This window comes from Triturus cristatus, chromosome 1_2, assembly GCF_964204655.1.
Source record: "Triturus cristatus chromosome 1_2, aTriCri1.1, whole genome shotgun sequence".
Classification (NCBI taxonomy): Eukaryota; Metazoa; Chordata; class Amphibia; order Caudata; family Salamandridae; genus Triturus; species Triturus cristatus.
This window is the reverse complement of record NC_140580.1, coordinates 1,163,813,448-1,163,836,549: the sequence shown is the minus strand read 5'-3', so window position 1 is coordinate 1,163,836,549 and position 23,102 is coordinate 1,163,813,448. Positions and strand designations below refer to the sequence as shown.

Genomic DNA, 23,102 nt, shown 5'->3' with positions numbered 1-23,102 from the left:
AATCGGGACTAGACTCCTGCCCCCCTCCCACTGGAGAATGGCAGGCTAGGGGGTGTACCCATCCCAAGCAAGGCACCCATTGGTCCCTGAACTCTTCCTACTGGTAACGCCCCTAAATTTAGTATTTAGGGGCACCCTGAACCTTCCTTCCTCCGATCCCGATTTTGAAACAAGAACAAGAAGAAAGAAGACCTGCTGAGCAGCTGCTAACAAGAGGATGACACCAACTGACTTGGCCCCAGCCCTACAGGCCTGTCGACCTTCAAACCTGCTCCTGCTAAACCCCGGCGTCTCCAGTGGTCAGGAACCTCGAAAACCCCGGAGGACCAGACTCCCTTGCTCATCTAAAGACTGGGACTCCCACGAGCAGTGGTTCTGCTCAAACAGCAACAACCCCTGGTGCCAGCCAGGAACCGTGAATCCAGCACACTCTGCACCCGCCGAGCCCGGCCTGTGCCTGAGTGAACAAAGACCACGAGGACGTCCCCCCGGCGACTGTGACCAAGAATCCAGCTCCCAAGGACCCTCTTCGACGCTCCTGACGATGCCTGCAGCCTCACAACCAGGGACCCCTCCAACCGCGACCAGCAGAGGGTAATATTTCCCGATGACAAAAGGCACCCTGACGCCCTGTGGCCCCCTGTGCCCAACTCCTGGGTGCCTACCTAACCTACAGCTTCCCAACTTGCCTCTCGAAGTGGTGGTCTCACCTCAAGAATCTCCGTCCCCGAGCTTGCAGCCTTTGTTCATCTTGCAGCCTCTCCATTGAAATACATTGAGAGCCCGACGGCTCAATAGCACCCTGCACCCAGCCGCCCGAGGGCCCCTGGAAGTGCAGCATCTATCCTATCCTACTTCCCCACTTGCCCTGTGTAAGTGACCAGGAGCCCAGCTCCCACAGCCGCATGGCCTGCCTGCTAGCAGCCACCAACCAAAGGCCCCCTGCCCGCCATAGGCTAACATTGGGCCTAACTCTCTCTGCACCCAGCTGCCCCTGTGCCGCTGAGGGTGTAACAACTGTACCTACCTGACCCTGGGAGACCCCTGAGTCTATGCCCAGAACCTTAACTCTGCCAGTCGGGTACTTATCTGAAAGCCGATAACCTACATTTTCTCCATAGGGTAACATTGACTGGTTTCACTTGGAAATTCTTCTAAGTGTCGAGTTTTGAAACTTTAAAATATTCACTAACAACGAAAACGAAATTACTCACCTGTTACCAGGAGAGATCCCAGTGCTGGATCTTGGTGCCCAGCACTGACCCTGAAAAGTAATTATAACTGCGATTTTCCGATAACCAAACTTTCCTCCATAGGATAACATTGCATGGTTTTTGCCGGAAATTCTTTCAAGTGTCGATTTTTGAAACATACAAATATTCCTTAAAAATCTCCTGTATAACAAAAATGATTTCTTTCCACTGTTTACAGGAGATGCTCCAGGGCTGAATCCAGGATCCAACCCTGAGTAAGAAAAACCTATGCAAAGTAATTGATATTGCCTTTACTTAAAAATTCCCATTGAGCTCAATGTTAGAATTGTGTTTAACTTGTGTTGCCTATTGCAACATCTGTAACTATTGCATTTAAAAGTCTATTGCTTATTGAAAGTATACAACTACATCATTTCATTCTGAGAAAGTATATTTTGATACCTATTGTTGGTTCTTAAATAAAACAACCATAGATTTTTATATGCAAACCATTGGCCTAGAGTTCAGTTCTTGAGTGTGAGACCATTTGCTGACTGAGTGTGTACAACAGTTGCTTTACACCGTCCTCTGATACTGCCTTACTGCTAGACCAAGCTACCACTTTAGAGAGTAAGGTTATATCTAACTTTAGCCTCTGCCAAACCTCTGGGGACTGTGGATTCTGTACACCCTGTACCTACTTGGGTACAGTATATACAGAGCCACTTTCTTATAAGCACGCACATTAATCCGTGTGGTGCAGGGTCACTTTCCATCTGACCCGCTCGTCACGCCTGTTAGATTTGGGGGTCTCTAGTTGGCGGAGGTAGGTACCTTTGACAAATAGGGACCCTTGCGTCTAGTCAGGGTAAGGGGGTGCACTCCTAAAATAACCCCTGCTCACCCCCTTGGTAGCTTGGCATGAGCAGATTGGCTTATCTCCGAGGCAGTGTGTAAAGCATTTGTGAACACTTACAGTAACCAAGTGACAACACTACAGATGGACACCACACAAGTTTTATATCACTAATAGGTATTCTTTATATAGACTTATCACAAGACCACAAAATGACAAAAATCCACAATACTGTACTTAAAATGGTAGAATTGGCCTAGTTCTCTTTGGATGTTAAAATGTGACTCTTTGAGTTCAGTGTACCTTAAGATGCCTAAAGCAATACAATGAAAGTGTTGCAGGGAAGGTGATGCGTCGGTCCCTTGCACGCAAGAACGGTGATGCATCGGATCCCTACTGCTGCGTAGCGGATGTGTCGGTTCTTCTCTGCGAGGGGAGGTGATGCGTTGGTTTCGTACTGCGCTTCCGTGGCGATACTGCCCTCAACGCCGTGATACGATGCAGATTTGGTGCGAAGAAACAAAGATGGAGTCTTTTCTTGATGCGACTCGATGCAGACGCTTCTCCGATGATGTGAGACGTCTCGATGCGACAGCTGCAGCGGCGACACCCTTGTTCAGTGATGCGACGACAGCGGCTATGGCGGCAACACTTTTCTTCGATGATGCGAGATGCTTTGGCTCGTTGCGACCACTGCTGTGGTGACACCCTTGTTTAGAGATGCGACGGCAGTGGCTGCAGCGGCGTCACGCTTCTTCGTGAGTCACGCTTCCAGCTCCTTGCGACACGCAGTCCCTCGAAAGGCCCCAATACAGCTGTAGGCACTTCCAAAGAACTCTTGGGGAGCTGGTGGTGAAGTCTGTTGTCCCTGAGACTTCAGCAGGAGGCAAGCTCTTTTCTCAAGCCCTTGGAGGTCCTTCACAAGTTGAATAAAGTACACAAAATTCATTTTCTCCTCTCTTTGGCAGTCAGGCAACCACTGCAGGCCAATTCCCCAAGCAGCACTTCAGCTTAGGGATAGTCTCTCCTCAGTTTCTTCTGGTTCCACTCCTCAACAAAGGTTTCTTCTTGTTTCCCAAAGTGATCTAAAGTTCTTGGGTTTGGGTCCCAATATTTATACCCAGTTTCTCTTTGTTCTCTGAAGGCAGAGAGGCCTTTGCCTAGTCCAAACCAGTTCTGGTCAGTCCTGGAGCACTTTGTTGACAAGACTCCTTTTCTTTCATAGTGCAGGGCAGAGACATCAGATGTACCACAGGAGGTGGAGCCAGCATTGTGGAGCGAAGGCACAGCCCTATTCAGGTCTCAGGTGCAACTTCTCCCACCGATCTAGATGCAGATCTCTCTATTCAGCCCTGTGGTGACTCGCCATGCCTCCTGGAATTCCCCAGCCCCTGTCACTCAAACCCCAGACAAGGAATACACAACCTAGCATAGGCAGGTTTGGATGGTTAGACAAGAAAATACCTACTTTCTAAATGTGGTATTTTCAAACACAGAATGTTAAAACCAGCTTCACTAAAAGATGTAGAGAAAACGTTCGAGAAGATCAAGAAGAAAACCGAGGTTGCCAAGTACATGGGTGTACTGCAATCTGCTACATCAAGAGGCTCCTTTCACCGACTATAGTCTAGAGGTGGGACCAAGCTCACACTAATCGACTGCATTCCTATCAGCACAACCAACAAGGCTTTTACAAGTCCCAAGCAGGCAAAGGATACTCCAAGAGACATTACAGCAGTAATGGCGACAGGGGCTGGTCTGGTTAAGGTCCCCCCACTCTCAAGCTCGGACTTCCTAGTTTCAACACCCACGCCAGACTCCACAGCATCTTTTGTGGCAGATTGAGATGTCCCCTCTCTGGGAGGAAGTAAATTCAGTCCGCTTCACTCTTGCAAGAGGTCAGTGCGCTTCTCCTAAAGGGTGCAATCTACTGCTCGAACAGCCAGGTCTTGAAGTCTCCTGAAGGTCACCAGGTCCTGGGTCTGTCGCACCTGTGTGGGGAGGGTGTTCCATGTCTTGGCAGCGAGTTAGGAGAAGGATCTGCCGCCGGTGGATGTCCTATGGATGTGTGGGGCTAGGGCAAAACAAAGCTGGCGGCTCTGGGCGTAGAAGGTGAGACTTTTGTTGAGGTATGCTTTTCCGGCGTTGTGGAGTGCTTTGTGGGCATGGGTGAGGAGCTTGAAGGTGATCCTCTTGTTGACTGGGAGCCAGTGCAGGTGGGCAGTGATGTGGGTGTGGCGGGGTATGTTGAGGATGAGGCGTGCAGAGGCATTCTGTATGCGTTGGAGTCCCTTTTGGAGTTTGGAGTGGTTCCTGCATAGAGGGTGTTGCCATAATCCAGTCTGCTGCTGACGAGGGCCTCTGTCACGGTCCTGGTTCTAGTGGGGATCCATCTGTAGATGTTGCGGAACATGCGGAGGGTGTTGAAGCAGGAGGAGGAGACGGTGTTCACTTGCTGGGTCATTGAGAGCGATGAGTCCATGATGAACCCCAGGTTGCGTGCGTGGTCGGTGGGTGCAGGTGCAGCTCCCAGGGCGGCTGGCCACCAAGAGTCGTCCTAGGCGGAGGAGGTGGATCTGAGGATGAGGACCTCTGTCTTGTCCGACTAAGTTTCAGGCGGTTGGCCTGCATCCAGCTGGCGACAGCCTTCAGTCCTTCGTGGAGGTTGGTTTTGGCGGTGGTGGGTTTTTTGGTCAGTGAGAGGATCAGTTGAGTGTTGTCGGCGTAGGAGACTATGTTGAGGTTGTGTGAGGGGACGATGTTGGTGAGCGGTGCCATGTAGACGTTGAAGAGGGTGGGGCTGAGGGATGATCCTTGGGGCACGCAGTAGATGATCTTGGTGGCTTCAGAACGGAATGGGGGGGAGGCGGACCCTCTGGGTTCTGTCGGTGTGAAAGGAGGTGGTCCAGTCCGGGGCTTTGTTGCGTATTCCTACATTGTGTAGGTGTGTGCGTAGGATGTGGTGGCAGACGGTGTCGAAGGCGGCCGAGGGATCCTGGAGGATGAGGGCTGTGGTTTCGCAGTTGTCCAGTAGGGTCCTGTTGTCTGTGGCAGCGATGAGGGCAGTTTCGGTGCTGTGATTGCTGCAAAATCCAGATTGGGACGGGCCCAGGATGTTGTTCTCCTCGAGGAAGTGGGTCAGTTGCCTGTTGGCTATCTTTTCAATGACTTTCGCCGAGAATGGGAACAGGGAGATGGGCCGGAAGTTCTTCAGGTCCTTTGGGTCCGCTGTGGGTTTCTTGTGTAGGGCGTTGATCTCTGCGTGCTTCCAGCTTTACGGGAAGATGGCGGTCTCGAAGGAGCTGTTCATGATCTTCCGGAGTTGGGGTGCGATCATGCGGTTTGCTTTGTTGAAGTTGTGGTGAGTGCAGGGGTCGGATGGTGAGCCGGAGTGGATGGTGCTCATGGTCTTGATGGTGTTGTTGACATGGGTCCAGGTGAGCAGGTGGTTGGTGAGGCTGGGGGTTGGTGGGTCTGCAGTGTCGGCGGCTGTAGGGAAGTCCTGGGTGTTGAAGCTGTCTGCGATCTTGTGGTGAAAGAAGGTGGCTAGGGAGTCGCATAGGTCTTGCGACGGCGGGCGGCGTTGGAGCTGGGGCTGGAGAGTTCCTTCACAATGTTGAAGAGATCTTTGTTGTGTGCGTTGTTGTCGATACGTTCCTTGAAGGCGGTCCTTTTGGTGGCTCAGATGAGTTGGTGGTGCATGCGGTTGGCGTTCTTGAGGGCTGCGTGGTTGCCCGGTGTCTGTTCGTGGTGCCACTTTTTCTCGAGTCTTCAGCAAGTCCGCTTGGATTCCTGGAAGTCGTTGGTGAACCAGCTGGCCTTCCTGTCTGTGAGTCTGTTTGACGGTTATCTGATTGGGGCGAGAGTGTTGGCGCAGCCGTCGATCCATTGGCTAAGGTTGCTGGCAGCTGTGTCGGTGGGTCTAGGGCGAGGGTGGTGAAGAGCTGGTCTTTGGTGACCTTGTTCCAGCTGCGGTAGGGGATCCGTTGCGGGTGGTGCGGCGTGGTGGGTTTCTCGAAGGTTAAGTGTACTCAGCCGTGGTCAGTCCAGTGGAGTTCGGTGGTGTGGCTGAAGGTGACGTAGTTGCTGTTGGAGAGGATGGTGTCGAGCGTGTGACTGGTGGTGTGGGTCGTGACCAGCTGTTTGAGTCCAAGGTTGGCGAGGTTATCGAGCAGAGCGACGGAGTTGCTGTCGTCTGCGTTCTCGATTGGGGAAATTCAGGTCTCTGAGGAGGATGTAGTCTGTTGACGCGAGAGCATGCGTGCTGACGATGTCGGAGATGGCGTAGATGAACTGTGGCCGGGGGGGTCTGTAAACGAATGTTCCTTTGAGGGTGGTGTTGGGGTCGATGTGGATCTGGAAGTGCAGGTGTTCGGCGTTGCTGGAGGTGTCTGTTGTGCAGGTCGAGACTCTGATGGACTTCCTGTAGACTATGGCGATTCCTCTTCCTGGTCTGTTGGAGCGGTCCCTTCTGGTGATCTTGTATCCTTCGGGGATGACTATGGCAATGTCCGGTGCCGAGGAGGGGTTCATCCAGGTCTCTGTTACGAAGGCGACGTCTGGGGAGGCTGCTTCGAGTAGGTCCCAGAGTTCGATGGCGTGCATGTGGACGGAGCGGGTTTTGAGTAAAATGCATCTGAGGTGGTTGCGTTCTGCTCTGACTGGTGGGGTAGGACTTGCGGGTGTTCGGCAGCTGGTGAAGTTGCAGCTACGGCAGGTGAAGGGTCCGTGGGTGAGTATCGGGCTGGCCTGGAAGCAGTTTGATGATCGGCCGCTGTTGAGTCCTTGAAGGCAGCCGGCGTCGTATGTTGTGGCTCTCGCGAGGACCAGGGGGTCAGAGGGGGTCTGAGGCTGGGCGCAGACGGGCTTGTCTTTGGTGCGCCTTCGGCGCGCCAGCGGTGCGACCAAGCAGCGGCCGCCATTAAGTAGGGGCGGTGGGAAGGGCGTGCAGCAGCTGGGAGGCTGGAAGAATGCAAGGGTGAACGTGGCACAAGAGGGAGGGGCATAGGGGCACAAGAGCTACAATGCAGGCGTTTACAGTAACAGAGCATGCAGTACAATTTAATTGAAGCAGAAAATAGCACAATTTAAACGGAAACAGAAGCAGCACAGAGGCAAAATGAAAAAAAGTAGATGACACCCGGGGACGCGGCAGATACCGGCGCCGGGTCTCGAACCCTACTAGGGCAGGGCTCAGCACACGGCGCAGTGGCATCAACTATCATGGGGTTGTGGCTGTTCACCTAGCTCTCAAAGCCTTCTGTTCATTTGTCCAGGGCAAGTTAATACTTGTATACTGCGGTCATCTTGTTCATCCTTACAACAGACATTCTCACATGGGAACTCAACCTGCAAGTCCTCCACAGATGCTTCCACTGGTGGGAAATTCCTGCCTTCTACAGACTTTGTCTCCAAGTTTCCACACTCAGTCCATGGGCAATACCCCAAGGATGAGCTTGTCCAGGATGTTTTCCTATACATTTCTGCCTCGCCTGCTCTTTCCAATTGTGGTGAGAAAAATGTCAGGTCTCCATAGCCTCATCCAAGTGGCCACAACTTGGGTCACACAGCCCTGGTCCTCAATGTTTCTGGAGATGTCCATCATCCCACGTAATAAGTGTATGACAAGACAAAACTTTGCACACAGCCACGTCCGGGACCCAGACCCTAAACAATTCAACCTAGTGATCTGGAACCTGAGATCATGCATGATGGATAGCTAAACCTCCCGAAGGAGTGAATGAACATCTTGCCCCATAGACCTACTACTTGTGTATGCTATGCAGCTAAGTGGAGCCTATGTCCAATGGTGCATCTCCAAGCAACTAGACCCCTTCAAAGTTAAAATTCAGAATATAATTTCCTACCCTTTACACCTTCAAAAAATTTGGTCTAGAATACACCTCTGTACACCTCCATTTAGCCAGCATAGCCCCACGTATGTAGAACAGGAAACATCCATTGCTTTTTAAAACTCTTGTGATCAAGGCATTCGTTGTGGGACTCTAGAGTAATACTCCACAAAATGCCTCCAGCACCGGTTTTGAACCCCATTGTGGTTCTCACAAGGCTCGTGAGCCCAACTTTTAAATCTCTTCACTCATGGAACTTAGTTTCTTTTGTGGAAGGTAGCTTTTTTTAGTAACTAGAATATATGTCAGGTTCATCAGCAAGTTACAAGCTCTTACAAATCAAGAAGATTTCATCCAGAGTAGTCCTTAGTATCTTTCTGAAAGTCTTTATCTTAGGAAGTCTCCCCTTTCACATTAACCATACTATTGAGTTGCCAGTGTTCATTCCACAACTCTATTCTAAAGCAGAAAAAGCATTGCACACCTTACACCTTAAACGGTCACTCGTATATTATCGACATGACTAAGCCTTTTCATAAAAAACTTTTTGTTGCTTTGGCTAAACCCTACAAGAGTCCCCCTCTTTCTGAAGCTACTTGAGCATGGTGGATTGTCCAATACATACAAATTTGCTATGGCGAAGGTGTGTACTCCACGTCACTCCCAGAGTACAGTCTACATGTAAAAAGGGAGCCACTGTAGCTTTCGTAGGTAACATCCCTTTAGCAGACATCTGCACGACAGCTACTTGGTCAACACCCCAAAACGTTACTTTGTGGACATAGTAGCTCATCAACAAGCTATGGTTGGCGAGACTGTATTCAGGACCTTGTTTCAAACATCTGCATCATCGACCTGCTAGCCAACGCTCAAAGGGAACTACTTTACTTTCGATGCAAGGCATGTTTATCCACAGCCACTCATGCTACGAATGGAAAATGTTACCCTGTAAAACATCTGTTCATAGTGTGTAGTACTGTAGATTCAAATGCGCCCCCCCCCCCTCCTCCCCGGAAGATGGCAGCAAAGTAGATGCTTTCTGAAAATACATATTTACCATCTAATAATGCACAGGGTGCATTTGCACTCCTTTACGCTCCACTCCTCTTTCACCTGCTGAGCAAAAATAAATCTAAGGTGTGGAGTTGGTGCCCATGCACATTGTGGAATAAGGGAGGAGACTTGCATCATCCCATGACTTAAAGCTTTGTCGAAGAAAAACAAGTTGTACATTCAGAGCCCAACACTGGATAGTAGGTGGTGTTCAAGGATGTGGATCTACAGAGCACATGCTCTGAACAGATGTTTTCAGGGTAAGTATAGTTTTCCGAATCTTCCCTCTTAATTCTAACTTGCCGTGCCCTCCCGTACGGCGTTAGTGTAGTGACTAACTAGACCCCGAGGTATTCAAACATATTATGTATTGTCTTTGTCACTGTTGTTGCTCTCCTGGTTTCCCTAAGGAGTTAGTTTTGTAACTAATAAGACCCCAAGGTACGCGAACATATTAGTTGTTGTTTGTCACTGTTGTAACTCTTGGTTCTTCTCTGCACACCTTACTAGGGCAGAGAAAAGGTTTTGGAACAGACACCATCCTGCTGGTTGACGCCTGATACACCCTGGTGTTGTCAAGCCTGCCATTGGAGTCGTGGCTGGAACCACATAGTGCCACACCACTTGATGACGCTGAAGTGCCATCGTTGATGTAAAGTTCTTAGTACCAATCTGCAGGACATGGTGTCCTGCTAGTATGGGTTTCATTTGAGACACCCTTTTGGGCCAATATCCCAATTGAACTGGTGTTATCTGCAAAACCAGTTAGTTTTTATTATTTAGAAATTACCTTTTCAAGGTTTTATGCTGTTCATGGCTTGTGGTTTTGTGCTGCCTTGTGGCAATTGAAGACATGTCTTCTGTTGATATTAAACCACATTTTTGTGCACATGGTTCACTGCATTTAGTTGAACGTCATATGCTGCTGTTTCCCATTCTGCTGAGCTGGCGCATTCCCTTGCCATTTCCATTTTTTCCGCGTATCACATGGATTCAAATCTGCTTCTATTATGTTTGTGTTCCTATTGTCAGACCTTGCTCCCATTTCATTTTTTTCTTTTTTGTTACGGTTTCTTTGCTTGTGTTTTCCTGCTTCATATTGAGTAGCTTATGCAGGAAGGCTTTGGATTTAAAACCGGATTGTTGGCCTTTGTTAGAAACTGGCTCATATATCTTCATTTTCTCCTTGGGGAATCGTTTTCAGGGGCATACTTGCTGTTGTTGTTAAGATGCCCCTTTGGAGCAACCTGGCTTGTATGCAGCACTAGGACCATCTTCTGCCACACAGATTTAACCACTAAAAAAATGATCCTTATATGGAATCTGAATCCAGTGAAGGTGCCAGGAGCTCTTCCTGTCTGTGGGGCTGTGGCATGTCCAGCCACCTTCACTCTCACTCAAAAGAGGGTATAGGTGGCACACTCACTGGCCTTGGGCAAAAGGTGCTAGTGACCCCATGGAGCGTCATAAAATCACTTTTTTTTTTTTGTACCTGACCGTTTGAACCAGTGTCGGCTGAAAACATTCCAGAGAAGTAGAATCAAGCATTTAAAAAAAACGATGGTGACACCAAATCCTTATCCATTCCACTATGAGGTCTCATCCCACTGCCTGTCCAGAGGACATAAGTTCTGGAACAAACTTCCAAAGACAAGAAGAATTATCAATGGTCACTGAGAATTCAGAAACATAACTATTGTCAAAATCATGACTCAAGCCTGTCTGGGTCTCCGTTTCACTTTATCTTTAGCCCAGAAGAGCTGTGCAGTGGGCACTGCCAAGGGATACATTGCCACGTTGCCATTTTGCTACCTTTCAGACCAGCCATTCACATTATAAATCACTGATCATGATGAGATTCTTGAAGGGACTGACCTATCCCTGCCATTTTCCTTTGTGATCCCCCATTAAGACTTAAACCCGGTTTTGACTTTTTTGATGGATACTTCTTTTGAGTCACTTCATCGTGGCCAGTTATGCCTGTTGGTTTATAAAAACTGTTAGTAAGGTAAGTAACCTTTTTCATCTGGGTGACTCTGGTGATGGCTGATTCTGGGTGCAGTTATGAAGGCTGATAGTTTAGCTATGTTGAGTGCTCTGAGCATGTTTTCTGTTGGTCACTTCTAGCCGCAGATTCCTCACCTTGTCTATTTCCAGGCATGACTCTCGATACGGATATTTTTCTCAGCAGTTCCCTCGCAGTAGGTGGCATTGTACGGCTCTGTGTTTAGTCTGTCCCTTCCTGGATGTAACATCTTGGCCGCCATATTCTGCCACCTCAGTATGTCAGCGTCTTTTCCTTTCTTACCATTCCCCCGATGCAGATCCAGAGCTTGCTTCAGTCAACTGACAGAAAACTTTGGGGGGGGGAAAAAACGTTTCCAGTGTTAAATAAACATGTCTCCCCCTACAACGACCAGGTTTAAAACCCTGCGAGGACTGCCACAAACAGATGCCAGGTATAGACCCTTACAAGGTTTGTCTCTGGGCTCCTCGCATGACATGAAGGTGTGCATTGACCGCGTTCAGATGAATTTGAAGGCAATCTGGGACAGCAAGGCCAAACTCTAGATTGGTGAGCATTATATTGAAGGCTCGGAAGGCCAGATCCCAGTAGACGTCAAGGATGCTGATGCATTCTCGCTCCCTAATCCGAAGTCCAAACATGCCTCCCCTTCTTCCTGCCAATCTCAGCAAGAGGTCACGTGGACATCAGGCTACTTTGAAGTTCCAGTCTTGGTCTCCGATGCTCACCCTGGCCCAAGTTCTGTTTGCCCTGGATCCAGGAGACTGAATGGTGGCATTTGATTACCAGGAAGCCTATTTGTTGAAGATGGCCTTGCCTCAAACCACTTACTTAAGTAACACTCTTTCTGAAGTATAGTCTAACTGCAGATTCTTTACTGATACAACCTCTTCTTTCTATGGAATGGACTCTTCCGGGCCCTACGAAAAAGATTACAATCTAGAGATTGGCATACTAGTACACTCCAATTTCCAAGAGCGTGTCCAGATGGCAGAAACTGAGATTGAGGGGCGGAGAAACCGGTTATTTGGTGGCCCTGCCATCACTTCTGGGGCAGGGTGTGTAGGAAAGTGCCACTTTTTGAATATGGTCAACCCCACTTTTTACCTGCTAATGTGATTTAGACTGAAAGTGCACTGGGTACCTGCTAACCAGGTCCCCAGTGCCAAAGCTCTTTCTCATAACTGCACAATTGTGGTCTTAAATGACAAAACCATTAGTACCTGCTGGAAGTCCCTAGTATAGTACCCTGGTACCTAGGGCCTGAGATACTAAAGAGGATCCTTGAGGGCTGTAGCACGAATTGTACCACCCTAAGCCTTCCCTCACCAAGCACATGTAAGGCTGCCATTGCAGGCTGCGTGTCTTGGTGCAGACAAAAGTGAAAACACGACATGAGACATATCCCTGTGTGCCAAGTCCCCTACCAATGCATGAAATATTTGTAAGTCACCCCTAGAGCAGGCCTAACAGTCCTAAGGCAGGGTCCTGAATATTACATGTGAGGGCATACCTGCATGAGCAGATATGCTCCTCTGCTGGTCCGTCCTATTACTGCCAGTACAAGTGACCATGGAAGCCATCTTGAAACAGGTGCTGGACACTGGTGAAAACCAGTTCCCCCAGCTACATGATGGCTTCAGTGAAAATAGGTATATTTGGTATCAAACTATTAATATTGGTAAACCCACACTGATGCCAGTGTTGGATTTACCAATACATGCACCCAGAATGCACCTTAGAGATGCCCCCTGAAAACCTACTAGCCTCTGGTGTATTTGCTGAATGGTTTCTGCTACCCGAGACGCTGTTCTGACCTCCTATGGTGAGAGCCTTTTGCTCTTCGGAGATCCAGAACAGAAGCTTGTCCGGGAAGAGGTTGTAACACCCCCTCCCACAGGATGACCTGCTGATTAGCCTCCTTTGGCCGGCGAGCTTCAAAGAGCTGCTGCCTTTGGAATGCGAATCTGGCTCCCCTCACAGAAGAGGAAGCCGCTCCCTTTGGTCCAGGATCCCCTTGGCACCTGGGCAGGCAGGGAAAATAGCTAGGCAGGTAGACGTGCCACCTCCAGGTTGGTACCACCCCTAAGGTGGGCTTCTGTGAGGTGGATAACATTTTTCAGAAGTAGCCATCTTTGTGATGGCATACTTGGGAATTCTGGGACAAGTTATGCTCACTTCCCACAGGAAGTGGTTATATAGGGGGCTCCCCTAACACTCCACTAAATCCCCTAAATTCTGTAGTTGTGGGGTACACTGGGAAAACAGATCCTGAGTACCTAAGAAGAGAGAGGACACCAAAGAGCCGCAAAAGCAGAGATGGGAGAAGAATCAGCTGACCAGGTCCCAACCCTACCGGCCTGTCTACATCCCTTGTCAAAAGCTGCGCCAAAATCTACTCGTCCGGTTTACTCCAGAAACCTGGGAGGACTGCCTGTCTTTAAAAAAGACTCGAGACCTCCTGTGAACAGCAGATCTGTTCTGAAGAAACTCCCAAAGAGAAGACTCTGAAGCATCCTGGATCACCAAAACCTGACAATGCACCCGCCGCCTCCGGCTCGAATTGAAGTGGGCCACCAGTGCCAATAAGGTCCCCCAGCCCTCCAGAGCTAGAGTCCATCGTGGTTACACCCGTCCTAGACTCCCCGATGTCGCCTACAGCCTCTGCATGCAGACTTCCTCAACCGTGACTGCTCCAGGCAGGAAAAACCCGACGCCTGAGGACACCCCTGCATCTGTCGCCCCTGGGCCTTCCAGAACTCAAATTGCACCGTATCCACTTTTTAAAATGAAAAGAACTCAAATTAAAAAACGTAATTACCTGAACGATTTTTCTCTGATGCCTCAACATATATAAAGATGCATGCTATTTTTATAAATGGTTGTGGATCTCATTCTTGAGTCATGTGTCGTTTATTAATCATTATGTGCATTTGCAAATGCCCTGCACGTCTCTGTGGTCAGCCTAATGCTGCTCGACCACACGACCCCTTAATAGAGCACTTTAGGACTGCATAGTAAGCCCCTTGTCCACTAATGAGGGAACCCCTGGACTCTTTAACCCGGTATATCTGATTTTTGATATATCACATTAAGAGCCAGCTTCTAGAGGGCGAACCTGACATGACGTGTAGCAGCACGACTCCACCTACAGAGGTGTGAGGGAATTGATGAGGGTAAAAAAATCTCTGGGTCCAATCTGGTGCCCTGGGGGTATTCATAAGGTGAGGTATGTGTGGTTAGAGGCCCCACCTGAAAAAGCATTTCAGAGGGTAACTTGTTCTTCTAACTCTTTGCTTTCTCTCCTGGTCTCTTACAGGAACGATGTGTTCAAGATTCATTGGCTCATGGCAGCTCTCCCCTTCATCAAGTCACTGTCCTTGGTGTTTCACGCGGTGAGTATCAGTCGTGTGTTCTGCTGGACGTTAGTCCATGTGGCAGAGGTGGGTGGGTCCTATAACCTCTGCAAGATCTTCTCCTCGGGGCATAAGTTATTAACTGTTTAAATCTGAGACTCGCTTGGGCTGGTTAGTGTGAGATGTATGCTAATTCCTTATGTATTGTCCAGCACTTGAATAGTAACGTTTCCCTCTCAAGATTGGCCCCTTGAAATTGTAGTGCTTTTATGTCAATTTTGTGTAATGAATTGTGTTTTATTCCATTTTTTATACTTTCTTTTTGTGTGTTCTTAATGTGGTTTATGGATATTGGATTATCCAAATAAAGATGTTTTTGATTGAGTGACAGAATAGGTGATAGACATTGGTCCTTTGGCAGCTCACAGTCTTGCTGTCATGGATCCATCCTGTCCTATTGGCTGTGGAGCAGTGAGTTGCACCGTCTCACTTCAGGACTCGTAGCCCCCCCCCCCCCCCCCCCCCCCAGACACAGGTGCCCAGCTTTGTGTGCTGCAGTCTTACCTTGTTTCTCTGTGTGCAGCTAAGCTGTTGTGTTTAAAGATTCTCCTCGTATGATGCACCCGCCACTGCTCAGTGGATTTCACACAGCTATTACAGTTGCCCTCAACTGCTCTGTAAGGCGCACCTTTCAATTTGAAAGTAGACCCAGTCCTCGCAGTCTTGTACTGCACCCCATCAGAGGTAGCATGTCACGTGAGGTGCAGTCTGCCCCGCTCAGGGTGGTGCGCACACACTGCCAGTCAGGCTCCTCCTGCCCATCTCTGGTGTGCACCCCATCAGAGATAGCATGTCACATAAGGTGATGTCTGCCCCGCTCAGGGTGGTGCGCACACACTGCCAGTCAGACTCTTCCTGCCCATCTATCATATATGCCTGTGGTGTGCACCTCATCAGAGGTAGCATGTCACATGAGATGCTGTCTGCCTCGTTTAGGGTGGTGCACACACACTGCCTGTCAGGCTCCTCCTGCCCATCTCTGGTGTGCACCCCATCAGAGGTAGCATGTCACTTGGGGTGCTGTCTGCCCCGCTCAGGGTGGTGCGCACACACTGCCTGTCAGGCTCCTCCTGCCCATCTATCATATATGCCTGTGGTGTGCACCTCATCAGAAGTAGCATGTCACATGAGGTGCTGTCTGCCCCGTTAAGGGTGGCGCGCACACACTGCCTGTCAGGCTCCTCCTGCCCATCTCTGGTGTGCACCCCATCAGAGGTAGCATTTCACGTGAGGTGCTGTCTGCCCCGCTCAGGGTGGTGCACACACACACTGCCTGTCAGGCTCCTCCTGCCCATCTCTGGTGTGCACCCCATCAGAGGTAGCATGTCACGTGAGGTGCTGTCTGCCCCGCTCAGGGTGGTGCACACTGGCTGCCTGTCGGGCTCCTCCTGCCCATCTCTGGTGTGCACCCTCTCTCCGTGAACTATACCAAGGCAAGCTCAGTTGGGGCTCTCCCTGCCTGATACACCCTGCCCCTCTTCATCGGGAGATGGAGGGAACAATGTCACCAGCTCTGGCCTGAATTGTTTTCAATGTTCTGTAGGAATGTGCACGGAGGTGTAGTCCTACTCATAGATGAATCCGTCTTGCTGACTCTACTTTTTTGCTTTCAGATCGATTATCACTACATCTCCACCCAGGGGTTCCCCATCGAAGGCTGGGCTGTGGTTTATTACATCACTCATCTGTAAGTATGTGCCACAGAGTGCAATATGTGGTGGCACGCCTGAGATTTCACAGGAGTTCGTGCCTTTTCTCTACATATCTGCCCCGGGCTGTGTACTGAAGGATGGGTTTAGTTTATTATATCGCTCCCCTGCAGGTGTTGCGTGGGGTGCACAGTGAGTAGTTATGGCATAGTCTGCATTTATCACTGCATCTGCAGCAAGTGCGCCCTACCAAATGCTAGAACCCGGCTTGTTACGTCACTGACTTGTAAGTGTAGAGGAAGGTGAGGAGTGTTGGCTGTGGTAGTGTGGAGGTTTGGAGAAGGGGGGGGGGGCATAGGGGCAAACCAAGGTCCGTGAGCTCCTGTTTTTACCAGCAGATCTCCTTCCATGGGTTGGACCACGGTGTTCCGTTGTTCACCGTGACGCTTATGCGATGGACAGTTGGTTTTCCATCTCCACCAGGAGGTTCCCACTGACTGCTTGCCATTATTTATTTCATTGTGCCTCTCTGAATGTGCAGCATGGAGGAGAGCAAGACCTGCTGCATTTATCTTTCCACAGGGTGAGCACAGCTAGTAACCACTATTCATTTTACAGGCTGAAGGGGGCGCTGCTGTTTATCACCATCGCACTGATTGGCACTGGCTGGGCGTTTGTAAAGCACATCCTCTCTGACAAGGACAAGAAGATTTTTGTGATAGTCATTCCTCTACAGGTAAGGACAGCTGCTGGAAGATGGCATCTACCCACAGGGCATTGGATTCTCAAGTAAGTAATAGTTTTGAGGGCAGAAGAGGGGGAGCCATAGGGCATCTGCTGTGGCCGCCAAGTTTAGGGTTTATGGTTGGAGTCACAATGCAAAAATAGTTGGAAATGAGAAGGGACTCATGGCAACTCCCGATGTCCTCAGGATCAAGATTCTCTGTGTCTTCGGGCAGAGTGCTAAATCTATTGTCTGACAGACATGCTTGCGGCAATATGGGATGGGGAGGACTTGTCAAAGCCACAGCACAAAAGGAATGTTTGAGTTGTCTGGTTTTATGATCTTAATGTTTGCAGGAGTGAAAGTACTAAGTATCAAGTACCCTCACACCTCCCGCCATGGGCCCTCTACTCCACTTCAACCCTTTACTGATCCTGACGCCGCGCACCAGAAGAACTGGAGGCTGCTCCATACTGGACGTCTCTCCAGTGCCAGGTGTTCCTTGGACAGATGATCTCCATGGGCCCTCTACTCCACTTTAACCCTTTACTAATCCTGACGCCGTGCACCAGAGCTGGAGGCTGCTCCATACTGGACGTATCTCCAGCTCCCGGTGTTCCTTGGACAGATGATCTCCATGGGCCCTCTACTCCACTTCAACCCTTTACTAATCCTGACGCGGTGCACCAGAGCTGGAGGCTGCTCCATACTGGACGTATCTCCAGCGCCCGGTGTTCCTTGAACAGATGATCTCCATGGGCCCTCTACTCCACTTCAACCCTTTACTAATCCTGACGCCGTGCACCAGAAGAACTGGAGGCTGCTCCATACTGGACGCATCTCCAGCTCCCGGTGTTCCTTGGACAGATCTCTCTGCCTTTGAAGCAAGGCTGCTTGACTGGTGGCAATCTTTCTTTAGTTTGTCGAAGTGCCCTGCTTATACTAGGATGGTGGGCATTAAAGACCTTCCCTTCTCCCCGGGCAGTACTCCCACTAGGAACATTTTGTTCATTGGTGGAGTATTACATGGTGGGGTCCATGTAAATCGTGTAATAGCTGCAGAAACTGCTATTTGGCTTTGTGTTGAGCTATTCATGGCCATCTGTCATTCAAGCCTACACATACACAATTCCTGTGCCCTAACAAAACTTATGTTCTTTTGGGGTGGGGAGGTCTGCCATCAGTTCCCTTAATCCATTGTTGGCTCCCCTGTCTGCAGTGACATGCCGCTGTCTCCCATTTCCTGCCATGCGCTAGTGTCACGGGGTAACGAGCGCAGACGCACTCCACAGTCTTATGTCAATATACCAAACACCTTGACCAGTCCGCATTAGCCCGATGAGGCAAAGTGTGTGTGTCCTGGTAGTCCAGTGACTCATCGGAGGGACAGGCTGGGGGTAGCTTTTATGCAGATGTGAGAGCGGCTATCCAAATGGAAATGCAAAACAGTGCAGAGCGCGGATCATGGAGGTGTGAGGTGCATGGGTGCCAAGCCTCAATTCCTCCTCAAACGAGGGGGGTGCAAGGTATCCCCATTACTCGCAAAGTCCGCACTACTCATTCAGCTATTCCAGGAAGAGTTGAAGGGTGCATTATTATCAGTTTCTTGTCGGGCGAGGTTGCCCAATACTCAAATGTTCGGTGTACAGTTGCTTTTGTGTCTTGGCTCTAATCCTGGCCTTCCCTGTAATGATGTTCTGTCCTCTGTCCGCCTGTTCCACTTAAGTCCCTTTTCTCTGCAAGTTCTCCCCTCTGAATGCCCCACATGCAACATTCTGTGTAGTATAGGGTATTAAAGCACAGTACCCCTGTTTTTATATGCTGCTGCCAGCCTACACTGCAGGCAATGTTGGTGTTGAAGAGCACACTGGTCCCAGTTTTTCTCCTTCCTCTTTGAAAATGTCCTCTCTAGTAGATAAGACTACCATATGCAGCTTGGTGCCCTTGTTAGTTCTCAACTTCTCCTTGTGCCCACAGGTCCTGGCAAACACTGCTTACATCATCATTGAGTCGACGGAGGAGGGCACCACCGAGTACGGGCTTTGGATGGAGATTCTCTTCCTGGTGGACTTGCTGTGCTGTGGGGCTATCCTCTTTCCCGTTATATGGTGAGGACCAGGGGGCGAGCGATTGTGGGAGTGGGTGGATCTGACTGTGGTTTCTCCAGTGTCTGTGATGAGCCATCTTTCTTCGTATCAGATGGTGAGGAGTGGGACCACTGACTGGTGCTTCCATTGACTGTGTCTGGGTGGAATGCCCTTCCTCTGGTGGGCAGTGTGTGGTTACTATTAAATGCAGGTGTTACACAAAAGCTTAGAGCAGTGCTGCGAAGAGCAGTGACTCTACTATTTGAAAGTATTGGAACTTGGCTTAAAAGCTGTTACTATGCCTTGTAAAGTATTAGAGTGCTGTGGAGAAGAGACTGCCACCTTCATATTTGAAGTATTTGAGCTCTGCTGAGAAGAGCTGCCACTTTCATATCTCAAATATTAGTGAGCTGCTGAGAAGAGCGATTACCTTTGTGTTTGACACTCTCGATAGAGACTTCTAGCTGCAGATTGCTCACCTTTTGAATATTCCCTAGGTGTCAGACTGGAACCAAAAACATTTTTCAACAGTACCTCTGTGTGCCGGTAGGCGATGCTGTGTGTCTCTGTATTGACACGGTTCTGCTCCAGAAATAACAGCACACTCCTATAGGTGCCATTGCTGGAGCTACATCTCATCTCTTTGATACAATTTATTGCAACTTTTTTTCCCATTCTCATGAGAAGTTGCGAGGGCGTCGCCAGATCTCTCGATCTGTCTCCAGTAGTTGCATGACCTCTGAGCCCAACCTGTCCCACCACAACCCAAGATATCTGGTCTGTCTGCAACACCAAACCAGATGAAAAGATTTCCACAGAGCCATGCTCCAACTCTTCAGATTCTTAACCACTTACACTGGTGCGCTTTTGGGCCCCAAGGAGCCGAGATTGCCCTCCATGCCAGTTGTCCCTTCTGAATCCGAAACTAGGACTCCTCCCAGCTCCTACGCCGAATCAAGCATCCACAGCGCCTCAACCCTGATTCTGACTCAATCACTGCCACAGGACAAGGTGCTCATTGGGCTCTCTGACTCCGGGATGGCACTGCTACGACCCGACCGAGGCTGCACTTGATTTCAGACACAGCTCAGTTCACTGTTTGTTGTGGCTTAGATACCACCGTTTCCATCAAAGCAAGCGGTTTTTAACCGCATCCCCTGCCATTTCTGGCTGCGGTCAATGGGTTTTTCAGGAGTTGTCAAATCGTCCCTTATGGGCCTGCTCGTTGATGGGACTCCGTGTCGGGACACACAGACTGTGCTCGGGACCATTTCAAAGAGCAGAGCCACTGCACACTCCCTGGGCTTATCAGTCTCACCTCGCAAGCCACATCAGCCTTGCTGTTCCTCTTGAGGTTTCGACACCGGTACCACTTACCTGCAGTCAGTTCAAGCTCAGGAAAGGGCTCAGCAGTTTCGAGGTCACGACACCCACTGCCCCCGTGGTCCTGGTCGGTGAGCCACTCTATGCACAAACACCTCAACCCCTTCCCCACTGAAGCCCCACCTGTAAACCCTGTTAGCGTGCTCTTAGTGGTGCACTGTCTCCTGTTTGAAGGAGAACCAATGATTGTTGCAGGGATGGCAGGCCACAACATCAGTGTGAGTAAATGGGGTTTATTATAAGGTGTGGTTGTGGGACCTCACCGTGTAATACACTTACCAATCCATTAGGACCAGTAGGTTTTGTTTATTAAACACTTAGCGCAACCCCGTATGGAGCAGAGTGCCAACTTGGCTCGGTTTCTTCTAGTCAAGAGAATCAAAAGTCTGTACACAGTTTCCACATGAAGCTGATTGCTGCACCTACCCTGCTCCTCCTCTCTCCCGAGTGGCTGATGGAGTGGTGGAGACGCTTGATATTGTAGGGCTTCTTGTTACCGGCATTCGGCCAGTGTGCCGACATAAATCTAGAAGTGCCTTGGTGCGCATGTCTGGCGGCCATTATGGAGTAGTCCATGCCATCTGGCTGTGATCTTTCCCATTGTCTAGGTGCTAGACATTGGCATTATGTCGTGTAGGATGGCCAGGGGCCTTATGTACATGTCATAACTGCTAATGAACATTGACATTATAATATTATCCATCTCTGTATTGCGATTAAAGTCGCAATGTACGTTCAACTCCTGCATCTAAAGATGCTCAGTTTGTTTGATTATTCTAGCACAGTCATGCTGAGGAGAGGTATAGCACTCCCTGTTTTTCACAGTGGAGGAGAAGGGATTGTACTGTGTACACATCCTAATAGGAATAGGTTATATTGCAAAGATAAGAGACAGATCAGTGTCTGCAAGATAGATTAAAAAATAATAATAATTGTTAATGCTTTTCAAAAAATACAAACAAGCGAAAATAATCATACGTCACGATATCACCATACAAAAATAATCATGAATGTTATCCCCACAGTAAAAAACAACTAAACCACTAATCCTCAAATTGTAATAACTACAAAAAATAAAACCCCATGACACAATTGACCAATTGCATATTGTCCCACTGGGAGACAAGGACACCACAGTGTCATTGGACACCTACTGCAACCCCGACCAGCCTGGCGTTTTACTATGCCCCAACTAGTCCAGTTCACTCTGCTCTTCCGCTGTTGCTCTCTTATGCAGATATTGCCTCTGTGGTTTCCATATATCCTTTGGCCTTGATACTGTTGGTAGTTCCTCTGCAAATGTTTCCAAATTTTCTTTTTAGTACACCAAATCTTTGATCCAATGTTCTATGTTTGGGAAGCGCTTCCCGCCCCCTGTAATGGCCACCCTGCGTTTAGCCATTAGCAGCGCTAGTCGTACGAACCTGCCTGTCACCCCATTCGCATGTGGAATACAACACAATAGACATACAAGTGGGGTGCACTGCAGCCACCAGCCCCGACATCTCCACCAAATCCCACACCACAAGGGTCCAGTACTCGGCCACCCTTCTGCATCCCCATGCGAGATGCAAGAAATCAGCATCATGTTGACCACATCTCACACAACCGCTAGATTCACGTAGCTCATACCGATGCAATCTTGCTGGTGTATAGTACACCTGATGTATATATTTCAAATGTATTATGCGTAAGTTTCCATTCATAGCAAATGTGCCCGTTAAACCACAAATATGTTCCCAGTCTTTCTCCGATATCTGGGAGAACAGGCAGTCATTCCATCTCACCCAGCTTCTATCTGGCTCCCTCTCACTCTCTTCTCATATAAGTTTATATAACCTAGAAATCAGTTTCTTATTGGAGGGGGTAGTGAGCACCATCTGTAATGAGTGTAACCTGGGAGGCTCAAGTGGATAGGTGTCATAGTGCGCTCTAACTGCATATCTGAGTCTATGCATCGCAAATCGAAACAATAGCGTGGGGTTACTTATGTAGTGTAGGGTATCTGTTGTGTGGTATGACCCCTCCGGGTATAGATCTTGCATCCGTTGTAGACCTACTTCTTTGAGAAGCCGCATCAAGCTTGCCTCGTTAGTCACTGACAGCGCAGCGTGGCGTTCTATGTGCATTGCCGGTGCGTATATGGGTAACTTATGTGCTAGTCACCCTATCACCTGCCATGCAGCAACCGTTGTGTCTACCGCGTTAATTTCCGTTTTTGGGAGTCCGCGCTTTGTGTAAGTGAGAATACTGTGCAAAGGGATTGGATAGGCGTCACCCTCTTCTACTGCAACATGCTGGGTAAAGGCGTGCGGTCTTATCCAATAATACGCATACTGAGCCTGAGCACTGAGATAGTAGGCATAAAAGCCTGGAGCCCCAAACCCCCCTTTATCATAAACGCTAGTAAGAACAGACCAGCTCACTCGAGCATGTTTGCCTCCCCAGACCAACCGAAGTAGGGTTCTGCGGAGGGTGTAAAAAAAAAACAAAAAACCCTTGACCGCTAAATCTGAATGTTTGTGAATAAATACAAAAACTGCGGCAGGACCACCATCTTTACCAGTGCTATACGGTCCGCCAGAGACAGTGGCAAGGTCACCCAAACATCAACTTGTTGCAGGCTTAGCTATAATTTTCGCGTATAACGAAATCCGGATCTCGATGGATCCACATTCCAAGATATGTAATAGGTTCGACGGACCATGCCAACAGGAACTAAACATCAGGCTGAGTCGTGGATTCCGTTAGTGGGGATGATGGTGGATTTTTCCCAGTTCACAGTCAAGCCCGACAATGTGCCAAATCGAACATATTCCCTTAACAACTGCACTAGATATCGAGATGGCTCCCGAACAAACAC

At 49.2% G+C, this 23,102-nt stretch overlaps 1 protein-coding gene across 3 annotated transcripts in view; it reads left to right on the top strand.

Moving 5' to 3' along the window:
- The window catches only part of GPR107 (G protein-coupled receptor 107), a 254,849-nt gene that overhangs the window by 88,040 nt on the left and 143,707 nt on the right, over positions 1 to 23,102 (top strand). For all 3 annotated transcript variants that reach the window (XR_014965462.1, XM_085613975.1, XM_085613973.1), the window contains exons 10-13: positions 14,300 to 14,375; positions 16,010 to 16,083; positions 16,664 to 16,781; positions 18,747 to 18,877. Coding sequence is in view for 2 of the 3 variants with exons in the window: in XM_085613975.1 (XP_085470101.1) it covers positions 14,300 to 14,375; positions 16,010 to 16,083; positions 16,664 to 16,781; positions 18,747 to 18,877 (399 nt within the window). In the remaining variant the exon portion in view is untranslated. The remainder of the gene's footprint in view (positions 1 to 14,299; positions 14,376 to 16,009; positions 16,084 to 16,663; positions 16,782 to 18,746; positions 18,878 to 23,102) is intronic.